Source organism: Calonectris borealis, chromosome 21 (assembly GCF_964195595.1).
Source record: "Calonectris borealis chromosome 21, bCalBor7.hap1.2, whole genome shotgun sequence".
Classification (NCBI taxonomy): domain Eukaryota; kingdom Metazoa; phylum Chordata; class Aves; order Procellariiformes; family Procellariidae; genus Calonectris; species Calonectris borealis.
This window is the reverse complement of record NC_134332.1, coordinates 6,854,490-6,867,897: the sequence shown is the minus strand read 5'-3', so window position 1 is coordinate 6,867,897 and position 13,408 is coordinate 6,854,490. Positions and strand designations below refer to the sequence as shown.

The 13,408-nt window shown below is 44.6% G+C and overlaps 1 protein-coding gene across 7 annotated transcripts in view; it reads right to left on the bottom strand.

Moving 5' to 3' along the window:
- Positions 1 to 839: 839 nt before the first annotated feature.
- The window catches only part of SLC31A1 (solute carrier family 31 member 1), a 28,818-nt gene continuing 16,249 nt past the window's right edge, over positions 840 to 13,408 (bottom strand). For 3 of the 7 annotated variants that reach the window (XM_075170515.1, XM_075170519.1, XM_075170514.1), the window contains exons 2-5: positions 8,271 to 8,429; positions 6,005 to 6,077; positions 5,444 to 5,612; positions 840 to 4,775 (exon numbers count right to left, since the gene is read on the bottom strand). In XM_075170515.1, coding sequence (XP_075026616.1) covers positions 4,574 to 4,775; positions 5,444 to 5,612; positions 6,005 to 6,077; positions 8,271 to 8,384 — 558 coding nt within the window. In that variant the 5' untranslated portion in view covers positions 8,385 to 8,429 and the 3' untranslated portion in view covers positions 840 to 4,573. Of the gene's footprint in view, positions 4,776 to 5,443; positions 5,613 to 6,004; positions 6,078 to 8,270; positions 8,430 to 11,459; positions 11,534 to 11,921; positions 12,068 to 12,932; positions 12,995 to 13,215; positions 13,256 to 13,408 lie in introns of those variants that run through there. The other 4 variants (XM_075170520.1, XM_075170518.1, XM_075170516.1 and 1 more) reach the window with 4 other exon arrangements.

The following is a 13,408-nucleotide window of genomic DNA, read 5'->3' as shown; positions in this document are numbered from 1 at the left end:
GGTGTTGTAGGTGCATCAAATTTCAGGTCAGGCTGGGGAAATGTACACCAATTAATTAATTTTCAAACTGGAAAGAGTCACAGTCTGGCCTAGGGCAGAACTACTTTTCCAGTCTAACACCACATAAAATTATCAGGGATTGTACTGCTGACCCAGCATTCCCAGCGTGGCCCAGGTCTGACAGGGAAACATCTCAGAGGAGGTTCCAGACATCCTTTGGTTGCACAGGGGAAGAAAAAACAACCCAGCCCCTCACAGCCCCTCATTTCTCTTGTATGGATGAATACAACCTAGAGTAAAACTCTGTGATGAGAATGGTATTCCTGTACACAGGCACCTTCCATGCACTGAGGGGGCTCATTATTACAGCTCCCTAAAACTCTTGTCCTTCAACTCCCTCTGTAGGGGAAAGCAGATCTGGGAGGCACCAATTCCTCTTTCTGTCTCAGCTTTCCCCACACTCCGCAAAGTGTAACTGGACTGAAACGGCGACTCGTGCGTCGGTGACTTCCCGCATTCCCATTCCAGCAGCTTCAGGGCTTATTGCTCGTGGCTGGGGCGGGCCCAGGGGACACTGCTCCTCGCTCCCATCCTCAACCACCTGAAGATGGATGCTCAGCCCCTGCCGCTCACTCGCGCCATCACAGCAGGCACGGAAGAGTCGTGCCAGAGAAAAGAAAGGCCAGGCTGGAGTTGCCTGGCTGCGGGGCCTCTTGCTAATAAAAGCGGGCACTTACTCTTGGAGTCACTTTCTGAATGCTGCAGTAAAAGCTGCCAGCCTCCACTTCAGCTGCAGTCTCTGCATTGAGGATTGTTTCCAAAACACACATCCACCACAGTAAAATGCAATCTATTTTATTGGTTAATTATATACAGGAGATTCTTGATATTCACAGTAACATTAGACAAGTTACCTCCACAAAGAGCAAGAGTAAAAACAAAAATGACAGTCCACTGTAAACAGAACTAGAAATCCTGCTGATTTGGTGGGACTGGCTCCAGACAAACTGAAAAGGCACTCGAAGAAAAACAACAAAAGCCAGCTGACGAACACAGCCCGGATACTTTGTGCACTTCTTCCAAGATGATAATCCAGAGGCACAGCGTGTGGAGACCAAACATCAGGGTACAAAGACAGACGCAGGACATCACATTCCGAGCATGCTACACGTGTGTTGACATACGAGTTTAATTTACTCAAGTCTTGTTATCATTAGAGTCCTCATCTCCCTCCAAGCACTACTTAATGCGAGTTTAGTGTTATCAGGACAACTTTAAATACAGCCAGCAGAAAGGCTGTGATGGCACCAAAAGCAGTCAGTACAAGGCATCAGTAGAGAGCCCAGGTTTTGCTCAGACTCTGGCAAAGCGAACAGCAACCTGGGCCAAGAACGTGGCAGCCAGTGGCATCTGATGGACCAGGGGAGGCTGGGACACAGGGAGGTAGGTGGCTTCTCTGGATTGTCAACATTGAACCGAAAGAAAGCATGGCCAAAGCTGGCAGGGAGACAGGGACTGGAAACATTCCTTTCTCAGTTGTGCCTCGCTGTATCAGCGAGCTCAGGAGCAGGGAGGACACAGCCCTTCATCTTCTCTCCTTGATCACCTTCCCGTCAGACCTTCCCCAAAGCCCAGCCCGGGCTCCCATTTCTAACTCGGGTACTGCCCAGTGCTCACACCAGCATTCCCACTGGCTGCTGGAAGGTAGCTGGGGCGCTTGCTAGACACTTGGGAGACTTCTGCCCAGGTTCCTGCTCCCCAAGCGACCACTGCTAGGTCAGCGTCACTTCCCTCTCTGCACACTGGAAAAAGCTGTCTGCCCTCTCTTGTGTGAGCGTGGGCAGGAGACGACCCTTTGAAGACAGAAGTACTCATCCTCGGGGGGGAAACAATTTCAAGGGCACAGGTGCTACACGCAGAATGAGGCAGAAAAGCTAACGAGAACCGAATTTATATTGTAAAAGCCACAGCTATTGCCTAATCTTCAAGTCATTCATCTCTGATCAGCTGAATCAGAGATTTCAAGTCTGGTCACTTGAATATATGCAAAGGTGGCTAAAAGGTGACACCCAGAAGATCAGGCCAAGCAGAGGTTCCATTTTAGAGAAAGACACAGCAAGAGGTCTGTGAAGTTGCTAGTGTCATCATGTGAAGTCACTCGTGACTATACCCTGTAATCAGACATCCTGCAATGGCAACAACTCCATCCCATTCAAGAGAAATCAATCAGAGCGGTGTTCGCAACATCGGCTCTGAACTCCTTCAGGGATCAAGCCCCTGCAGCGTAAAGCTTTCAAAACATGAACAACCATCTCCAGCACTTAACTGCTTCAATTTTCTCTGACAAGCACTACGATTTCCTCACAGCTTTCACACAGGAATCGGAAGGGTCTGTTTTCCGCTCTCCCAAAGAGGCATGACTGCAGAGGGCACAGTTTTTTACCTTCATGATAGATGCAGAGAGAGGGCACCAGTATGTACTTCTTCAGGCTGCTACAGACATAACTCCCTTCAAAGATCAGACTGGGGAAGAGCTTTTCCTATCTCTCATCAGGAGGTGGCTAGAATTTTTCCATGAAAATAACTTTGCCTCTTTCATCCAGATGCAACTTTGCTACAAAAAGAAGCTCCTTAGAAACGTGAGCCTGCTTTTAACTCATCTCCTGTTATTCTGTATTTGCACTGCCCAAAGAGAACAACCTGGCATCAACCCAAGACGGTTGACTTTAGTGTTCCAATTCAAGATCCTGGTAGCGGCAGTAACAGATCTCCCGCTGCCTTTCAAAGAAGGTGGTGGGGCGAGGGTGGGCTCTGTGCTGATGTAGTAGCATCAGCACACTGAAGAACCCACATACACAGGGACAAGCCTCGCCCTGTAAGGCTTATGAGCTCAAGAAATGTAATGCCTCTTCAAAGATCAGCTCTCCTTACACAGCTACTGCTAACTGTGCGACTAGTAGCATCTGCAGAGAAAAAACCGCTACCGCATGTGCCCAGATACTTTAATCTCAAAAGGATTCCCTGTTCTCATGGCACATCCCAGACATCAGTTCCAGTGTGAAAGTGGTGCCTGTTTTTCAGTGCCTTTCTGAAAATCCCACCGTCTTCCCTTTCAGCCAGTTACTAGCACAAATTGGGCATCCTGAGTAGAACGAAGACTCCAGCTTTGCACCATACTCTGCACAACACTCCCTACAACAAGAAGCAGTTTAATAACAAAGTGCTAAACCAAAACCGCTCCCTAGAAAACCCAAAGCCTGTTCTGGGCATCACACATGCAGTAAGCTGTTTTTGCCTGTGTCACAGCCTGTCTTGCCTGTGAAATGTGTAGAGCTCACAGCACCGAACGGGAAGTTCTTTACTGCACTACAACACTTGTCCATCACTAGCACTGATAACTCTTGCATCTCCAAGCTAACATGGTCGCAGCACGATTATTAAGACAAAGAGGAGTCATCTGGGTCAGGAATACTTTTTATCAGCCCAAGCTGCTTCAAATTTCACCTGAGACCGAAGGCTGATGTAGTCTTATCTTTTCTTTCTTCTCTTCCCCAAATCTCTCCTTTACAGGAACATGGTTGTTTTACTTCCTGCATCTCAATCAAGGAATGCCCTCTTCAGACATTTTAACCTTTAGTGTCGTGAAATCATTATTTAGCTCTTGCCTCGTTTACAGAACTAGTTTTAGTAAACCAAAAGTCTAGCTCTAGATCCATCCAGGTGCAATTCAACATGAAGTAAATGCGGGTTCAGCGATTTATTTAAAATCTTTTTGCCCTGTAAATATGCAATTGTTGTCCTGCGTCTACTCCATATATTTCCATGATCGGGAAATGAAAGCAGCCAAATCCAAATGTTATCACTTGAGGCTGAGTAAAGCTGCTGGATACATCAGAAGATTAACAACACTCATCATACTCTGATGGGCTCGGAGGACAGACTCATCCTGAAGCACGAGTCACATACTTATGTCAAAGTACTCCCTTGCCAGGACACACCTGAGCGTGTCTGATGTGCAGCACCAAATCTTCCTCAGAGGCTGAGTCCTTCTGCAACAGAAGGTGTCATTGGCCCCAAAAGCCACAATGCCAGGGAGATCTCCTCCCCTGGCATTATGTACATATTGAAAAAAAGTAAAAGTAAAATTAAAATAGCCATTCACACACATAGACTCCATTGGCAACTTTGATCTTTACCTACAGTTCATAAAACCCTCACAGATGAGCATTTAAATTTAAAAATAAAATGTTTTGTTTTGTTTTTAAAAGAATAATTTCTACATTTCTGTCAGCCAACTAATTTCAATCACGGCATAATCTAAGAATAAAGCAAATCCTAGCCAAGAATGGCTATCATGGGACCCTCAAGAGTCAACCCTGCTGCCAGCCTGCAGCAAGGGGGAGCAGCATACCCCAGCTCCTCACATCCCTGCACCCTAGCTAGGAACTTGTGATGAACTCCAGTTGATTTTCTTTATATTGTTTCTCTTTCAGCTTAGGAATGATCCAGTCCTTGTGAAGGCTGCACTTTAAGAGAGCAGTGGGGTGGAGAGGCTTCTGGGCAGCATCCAGTGTTAATGGCAGTGCTCCGTGATATCCACAACAACTGCCTTTTTCCAGCTGAAGAAGAAATAGCCTGTCCCTGCCCCTGCTGCCACAGCTATGCAGAGGTATCCGTTGTATGTCATGAAGATCAGCATGAGGAAGTAACTGACCACGACTTGAATGATGTGCAGTACAGTCTGCAGGAGGTGAGGGAAGCTCAGCATCTGCTGTCTGAGAAGACAAAACCCAAAGAACAGTCAGCATCCATGAGACACAGGCGGGAAAATGCACATCCCCAAAGAGCAAACTTAGCTCTTAGGATGACAGGATGCCAAGGTGGGCATGAAATGGCAGAGAAGGTAACAAAGCAGGCTGTACATAAGACTTCTGCATGCATCTGTCACTTTAACTGTGTTTTTGCCCACAGACCTGACTGATAACAAAGAAAGCATGGTACTTGCTGGGAGGACAAAACTTTTAGCTGAGAAACAGACTTCTACAAGCTTACTTTACCCCCACATTCAGTAAGCAGAATGGCTTCTTTTCCAAGTAGAGGCTTTGACTACCTGTCAACAGAAGGATCCTAAATATTCTCTGTCAGGGTTGCTGGCTATAACACCCAACTTCTGTTCCTGGGAACACCCTAAATGTGTTCGTTACTGCTCTGGAAAAAAAACCAGACTTATCCAACTCCTTGCTGCTTTCCTCCTTTTGTCCCCCATCCTAAAGGGTGTCCAAGTGACTCAAGCACGGCGTCCTCCAGTGTCAAGCAGCGTCCCAACCTGGAGTCAATATACTTTGCAGAGAGTAATACTGGCTGCATAAAGTTTTTTCTGTCCCAGTTTTCACCTTTGTCAGCTGCTGAAGAAATTTGTCTTAAAACAAAGTGAAATTCTTACCCAACAGTTTTGTGCGTCTCCATCAAGATAGTGCCATTCGGACCTGGCACTGGCATGGAGTTGTAGCGAATGCTGACTTGGGATTTACGGAGCAGACACTCTCGGGCAATCTTAAGGCCTTCATAAAACATGGCCAGGAAGAAGACAGCCACAAAAGCACCAGCCATTTCTGACAAAAGAGTAAACATTATTGCATCTGTGCCACAGAAGACTTTTGCTTCAAAACATGTCAGAAGAGACACTGTGTGATTCAACAACTGCGTCACAGGCTATGGCTGGGCACTGTGTGCAGGCATGTACAGATGGTAAACGTGAATTTCATCCATACACTACTTGGAATTTCACCCAGGAAGTGAAACCAGCAATCACTTTTGCTAATAAGACCAGTCAAATTCTCAAACTATACAAACACCTCCCTTTTTCTTTCATCCCATAGATGCCATTTAAAACAGACTCAACGCAGTGTGCCTGCATATTTTTGGCATAAATAGTAAGGTCATTCCTGAAACATTAATCAATTGCAAACTTCTTGTTTGGACTGGACAAGACAGTTTTACTAACCTCCAGGAGTATTGATTACAAGTCCAGAAAACAGCAATGGCACATTCTCATAGCTGAAGTGGAAAGTCATTGCCTGCCCAAAACATAAAGAACATCAAGATGAGCCTGAATAGCTCATCCTGAGATGGAGCTCACAACAAGATTTAGCAAAGGTTTTTGTATTATGACAAGAACTTAGATCATTTCAGTTCATCCCCAGATAGACTCGAAGAAACTCTTCAGTAAATCTAGTGTAACACACACAAGTGAGACATGGCTAAAGATGCTCCAGGTTCCAATTATAGTGGGCAACTCTTTTAGGCAGTGCCCCTGGGCAGACGGCATTGTCCTTCACAGTACCTGCTACAGAAAAGTGCCATCTTCTTGCTTTTGGAGCTCCTTTTCTCCACAGCATCAGTAGTCAGGGGTTGGGGATGTCTCTGTGGAGCTCATCCTTGCCTCCTCATGACTACTCATGGGCTGGGGTACAGGGCACTTTCTTCTCCCCACCTTGACCTCATATGAGCTCCTATGGATAAGGGCTTGTATAGCTGAATCCTCGGGTCCCATCCTGCACTGTGCCAGCAGACTATTGTCTCCCTACAGAACCTCCTAATATCCTATGGGAAACAGAGGCCTAAATACAGGTACAACAAGGAGTATTATATATAAAGCAGGACCACAGCTTCCCCTGGGTGAAAATAAGGGCTCCTGAACCTGCATAGTGAATGCTGTGGGAAGGGGAGACATCAATGATCCCCCGGCCAGCTGGGGTTCATATAATCTTCCCATCCAGGTAAATACATTGCAGTTTAGCATGTCTTGACCATAGCTGCATACGGTGTTTTCACATGTAAAGTACTCACTAAGCTAGAGGAACTTCTCTTTGAACTCCCCTTATTGCTTAATTAAGGTTATTTGCTGAAGATCAGAATTATGATTAATTTCAGCATCCATAAGAATCAGCAGACATCCATTACTCCCAGAGCAGAAATCACTATAAAACATCTTTTAGAGAGTACTTCCATTTCTTCAATGAATTTAACATTTTTACATTTAAAACAAAAACCACACAAACCAAAGAGCGTTACAGCCTAGTTCCATAAACCACAACTGAAACAGAGCCTGTTACTTGGTGCAAGTGAGGAATGGGAATATGCATACATTAAAATGTGTTCAGTGTATTATCTAGGATGCTGTACCTATTTACTTCCTTCTCTGACAGTTTTACGGACCATGTTAATTCAAAATCTTGTGCAATTAATCACAGTTTTCAGTTGCAGGGTAAGGCAGGGTCCTGTATCTATTGAAGATAAGAGCACTCGACACTTGTAAAGAAACAGCATGTATATGGAAAGTAATGGATCAGAGAATGCCAGTATTTAGCTGTTAGATTATATGAAGAGCTTCACAAGGACATTAGTGACAATGCTGGACTGCAAGTTCCACCAGCACTACTGGGCTTTGTACTGGGCGATGTTCGCAAAAGGGAAGGCTTTTTTCTCTCCCCTCCTTTCAAAGTTTAACCATAAAGAGTCATGTTTTAATAATCTGAAACTCACCTCAAAAGTGTTAAGAAAAGGGAGAAAAAGTTTAAAAAGTCCCTAGAACTGGCTACACACACAAACAGATCCTACGGTCATCTCCATGGAAACTCTGGCCAGGATCTCTGCAAAGCTTCAGTGATGCCAGCATGCACAAGTCTGAACTTGTTTAAATCAAAGTTAGCTAGAGCAGCAGGATTCAGGACCAACACAGCCTTAACGCCAACGTGGCAAAGAGCCCTGGTAGCACTTTGCTCCCCAAAACAAGTGCGTACTTAAAGTTCAGGAGGAAAAGAGCACAGAGGTTGGTCGCCTGCAGGTCAGCACAATCCATCATACTAGTGTGCAATCTTCTCAGTACTGGTTAAGGCTTTTGCTAACACTAACAGCCTGGAGAACTCCATCCATCTCCGTTTCTTGCAGGAGAATGCTTACTTTGCATTTCTGCCTTCAGCTGGCTAAAGAGCAGACACCAGGCTGGCTGCTAGAAAGGTTTTTGCAGGAAAAGACCATTTTGCCAAAGGATCTCCAGCTCTGAAATACAGTTTGTGTTGCATATCACCTCATGCCACTCCTTCACTCCAAAAGAGCCACAATAGGATCTGTGTTTTAACTGGATTGATTCATGCCTTGCAAAGCTAAGTTTAATTTCCAATTCTCAAAAATGTAGTCTTTAGATTACAAGTTAATCTGAACCACAGACAAGGAAAAGCTCTCTGGTTAATTATGACTTTTTCACTTACCATCATCATCATGTCAGATCCATGACCATGTCCTGGGGCTGCCATTGAGTGGTGATGTTCAGGAGGATGTGTGGTTGGCAACATGGAGCTGTTCATGTGGTGATCGTGAGACATCTTTACGACAGAGATATTAAAAAAGGCACGTAGAAAAGTAGGACCCTGAAAAACAAATAAAAAAATTAATAAGAAGCACTTTTCTAAACAGAATATGGTCTCTTGCTACTGCAAGAGAAAATACTCTAAGCCACTGAGAACTACTGCCTCTGGATAAACTTCTGGAGCATCCTCATGATCCTGCACTCTGACTACATAGAACACACAGCAAAGCAAGCAGGACAATTTAAAGGAGGTGTGTCCCTCTGAGCTTTACATCATCATATTGCTGCACCATCCAAAACATTCTTACCAGAAAGGCAGCCTAATCTGATTGAGGTAGCACATGGGGACAAGTGCTCAGCATAAAGGAACATTTCTTATCTGTAAGAGGAAAAACCCAAGTCTCTTCTCAATTGCAGTCATGCAAGAGGCAAAAATGTCTCAAACGCCATTTTAAATTGCATATACTAAAGGATCAGATTACAATATTTCTCTTAATTGACAGTTATGCATTTTATTGGGAACATGTTTAACAAAGAAATTATGTTAGGTGGTACAAGACCTATTACCAGGCAAAGGTCTGCAATAGCCACAGGCAACCCAATTTCATTTCCATGAGCTTTACATTGTCACATCTCCCCTCTAATCACATTACACACAATGAGAGAAACACTCAAAAGGCTGCCGGTCCAAATCCCTAATCTGGTTACTGCAAATCAGGTATGTCTGGACACACAACGCTAAATATAAAAAAATTAGATGTGGACATGGCTTCTGCACCCAGCACAACTTGGGATGGAACCAGGCGCAATTTCTGGTGTGAAATAAAAAGTCTCCAGGTGGAAACAGCAACAGGAGAGAAAACAACCTGGGAATACCAGTCAGTCCTGAAATGACAGCATCTGTCAGCGTGACAGATCCAGGCAAAGGCAACCCTAGCATAGTCCAGGTGAGATACCATGAAAGATAAGTAAGTACCAACACTGCTGTACTAGACCCTGTCTGGAATACTGTGTACCCTCCCAGTCTATTCCAGCACTCAAGTAAAACCAAGTGAAATAAAAACCAGACACTTTGTCAAATTAAAGCTTAAAAAAAAAATGAGAGGAGACGTACTTCCTTCCAGATAAATCATCAGGAGTGTTTACAACTGGGGAAAAAAGAGCTTTTTAAGCTAAAAGACAATATGGTGTTTGAACAGATAGGTATGAATATATTTCGATTGGAAAGGGGAAATGGAACTCTAGAAAAGCTTTCTAAACTGAAAGCAGCACTAGCAAACAAAACCCCAAATGGTAACGAGCTGATGGTGGAGCTGGTTCAGTTTGTGACAGTGACCTTATGACACAGCTGTGCAGGAGTCACCAGTGGCCCCGAACACGACTGCCAGTGCAGCCTTGCAGAGCATCAGTGACGGGGTGATCTCAAAAGGCTTTGGTGCTAAATTAAAAAGAGCAATGAGAGAAGTTAAAGATTTGGGGAAGATAAGGAAACTAAGTCAGCAGTGCTGGGGAAGAACTCAAGAGAAAGAATTAATACACCCTGCAAACACTGAAATTAAATAATGCAAGTAAGCACCTGTATGCACCTGTATAAGCTACACCAGCAGTATGCAGCTCAGGTATTTTCTGCATCTCTGTGCAGATGAAGTTTGTAGCCAATCTCTTATTGCATTAGACAACTTTACAATAACTCCCCTGGAAAGTTAACTTGTAATATAATCTAATGGCACTGGTTAAAAGCAGAATGTATTCCCTGTTCGTATTTCTGCTAATATTTTTTAGTTCACTCCACCCCTGATTTGTGCTTAAATATTAAGACCAGAAAAACAGCTCAGAAAAATGTTCAGGGGGAGGAAAAAAAGAAAGAGACTCATGCTAGAAGCAGCTCACCTGACACAGAGAAGCATTACTAAAGGATACCTGCAGAACAAATGGTGTGATTTTCTTATAGCATAGCTTTGAAGATTATACTGTTCCAGAGATGAAGTGTTCAAGCGCTAGAACTGAAGTCCCAAAATACAATCACTTGGGAGAGGAATCCTCTGCCATGACATACAAACTTCAAATCGTCTTTTGCAGCAGGGAAGAAAGAAGAACAGCCAAAGTGCTTTACACCAAGGGATCAAAGATAAGCGTGCCGCAAGAGGAAAGAAGTAATGTAAGAACCTCCCCTCTCCCCCAGCCCAAATCTCACCCCCTCCCTCTTCTTTCACTTGACGGATACATTGCTTTTTCTTTGGATGCAACATTCTCACTAGTGACTACTGTCCAATTCTATTCATCTTAGGATTTCACGCTCCCACCAAACTCTGTGGGTTCCAGTACGCTCCACAGAAGCCCTGGCTGTTTACCAGATTAAAAACTCCCTTCGTGATTGGGCTGTGTCCAACTTCTCACTAATTTACCACCACTGGTCTTCAGAAAGGGAGAAATAGGGAATGTGTTCTCTGGATATATACAGTGTATTAACAAACAACAAGGTCAAGTATTCACAAGTGGCTGCATGTGGATGGGCAGGGTCTTGGTACAGGTTACAAAGAGTATGCTTGATGTTCACCTATGTAGCTCCTTCCCACCCTGTTACACTAGTGCTCCAACGCCAAATCCAACCCCCTACTGCAGTTACCCGACACTGAAAGACATTTTATGAGATCCTGAAAAGGATGGGATATTAAGTAGCATAAGAACAAATAACCTAGACTGAGCCACTTCAGCTGTCTTTTCTGTTACTAAAGGTAACCAACACATGGATAAATTTCTGTTTAAAAATAAATGACTTCCAGTGGAACACCCCAGTACAATCAGTCTCTGAGTTACAACTTAGGAGGTCTCCACCTGTGCCTTGGGGTAAAAAACAATATCTAGGGCAGCAGCAGCAACAGGTTAATGGCTGTGTAATATTTCAAGCTGCAAATCTCTGATTTGCTTGCTCAGACTCTTAAGAGACAAGCTGACTGACATGGAGCTGTGCGTATCACGAAAAGAAGGGTGCTGTTTTTAACAAGTCTGACTCCATAGCTGGAGGAAAAAATCCACACACATAGGTTTCCATTATAGCAAATTCTTTAAATAGGTTTAGTCTTGTACAAACCCAGCATTTCAGCAGCAGGTATTTTTGTCTGAATGGGTGACTTGATCTCTCGACTGCTGCCTGCTCCACATGTTTGCACAGAGAGAGAGAGGCATTGGAGTGGATTTCTCAGCACGCCTTGGAGAGGGGATCTGGAACAGACTGTGGCTGCAGCAGGCTCAGGTATTTCAAAGCATTTGCACACCTGAAGGGCACAGACATCATGGTGCACTTGCCTTCATGCTGCACTGTTATCAGGGACGCACACACACAAGGGGTTTTTTGTACTCTGCAGTAGCCTACTGCATAAGAAAACAAATGGTGAGACAGGAGAGAGGAATGAGGAAATCCTCTCCAGGGCTTATTTCTTTCCCTCTCGGTGCTGTCACCCCAGGTCAGAGGAGCCACAGCCTCCATTTCACCACCCCTCAAATTCTTAAGGAAAACAGCAAGACTCAGAGCTACTCATAGGACTTCTCTTACTTTAAGCCATCACTTTGGAGCCGGACTGACCTCAGCACATAGGTAGGCTCTGTTCAGATAGAGATTTCTATCCCTCCGCTGCAACGTGACCTTGGCAGCTCAGCAAACCAAGCTGGTTCGGGGAGATGTGCAGCCAGGAGCAGGATCTGACAACAACAAACTGTTAGCTCAAGTTCAGCATTAGGATTTACTTTCACCCTCCACCAACATTTAACCAGCGCTGCCTCATCTCACGCATACAAAGAAGCCACATTCACAACTCCACGGCACAGAGAAGGGGAGGAAAGACAGGTATCTTATGTCACTGCACAACAGAAACAACGGGTAAACAAGCTGGACCTGGTGAGATGCCAAACACAAAGCAGTCTTCTCAAGCAGGTCTCAGCCATAAGATGACTGCCATTATACATAATCTCCATCATGGTTTCCTAATCTATTGCTTCTGCCCTGTTAATCCAGAATCCTGCCACTCCACAGTAAATCACAGAGTTTTTCCTTCCAGATACCCAAGGGAGATACACCTTTTAATGCAGAAACACAGGACATGCAGAAACAGGACAGACTATGGGAAGGATCTGCCAAGCTCCCAGAAAGCACTTTACAAATCAGCTCGGTCTGAAACATGGTGTGCAAACAGAGCTTCCTTAAAGTCACATTCAAAAGGAATGAAGCCCCTTTCCAAATCAGAAGTCTAACAGGATTAACAACAGAGCCCTAAATCAATGCCCTTTAGAGCAGGAAACTCTTCACTTCAAAACAGTGCCTCACCTTTCCCATGCCAGTCCTGAAAAAGCAAGAAATAAAACTACTTCCACTGGCTCTGCCCAAAAGGATTGGAGATTTAAAAACACCTCTTCAGTCTCCTTTACACTAGTTACTTGTTCAACAGAGATGGTGCTTGCTGCAGTGGCCCAGTGTGCAGCGCAGCAAGCACGCCAGCCATGCCAACGGGCTGGCTCCTGCACAGAAGCCTCCAGACTTCTGTCTCAACACAGCTGGAGTGATTCTTACCTAGGGTCTCTCCACCAACGCTTTTGGTAGCAAGAACAGGGTCAGGAAGTCCCTGTCTTCTCCTGAAGAGGTGAAAAAGACTTGGTAAGTTTTACTAAGAATTAAAATGAAAGCTCCTGAGAGAAATCCAAGGGAAAAAGATTAAAAACAGTAAGCTAGAAAGGCAAAGATCTCTTGCTTGCACATTATGTACACCTCAGTCCCGCATGACACAAAGGAATGCTACATATAAAACACATAAGTAATGGAAAAGGCAACCAAAAGTTATCAGTGCTCTACTTACAGCAGTCCGGCTGGCAGACTATTTGAGCTCCACTGGCTCTGAGCTTGTGGTCTCAAGCCCAATCCTTTTTTTTTTTTTTTTAAAGTGCTGTAAATGGAGGTGGGAGGGGAAGCAGGGAGCCTGCAGACACTACAGCACTGTTCACTGGCTCTAACTGTGGTCTCCACTGAATGGTCTGAGCTAGTCATCATGA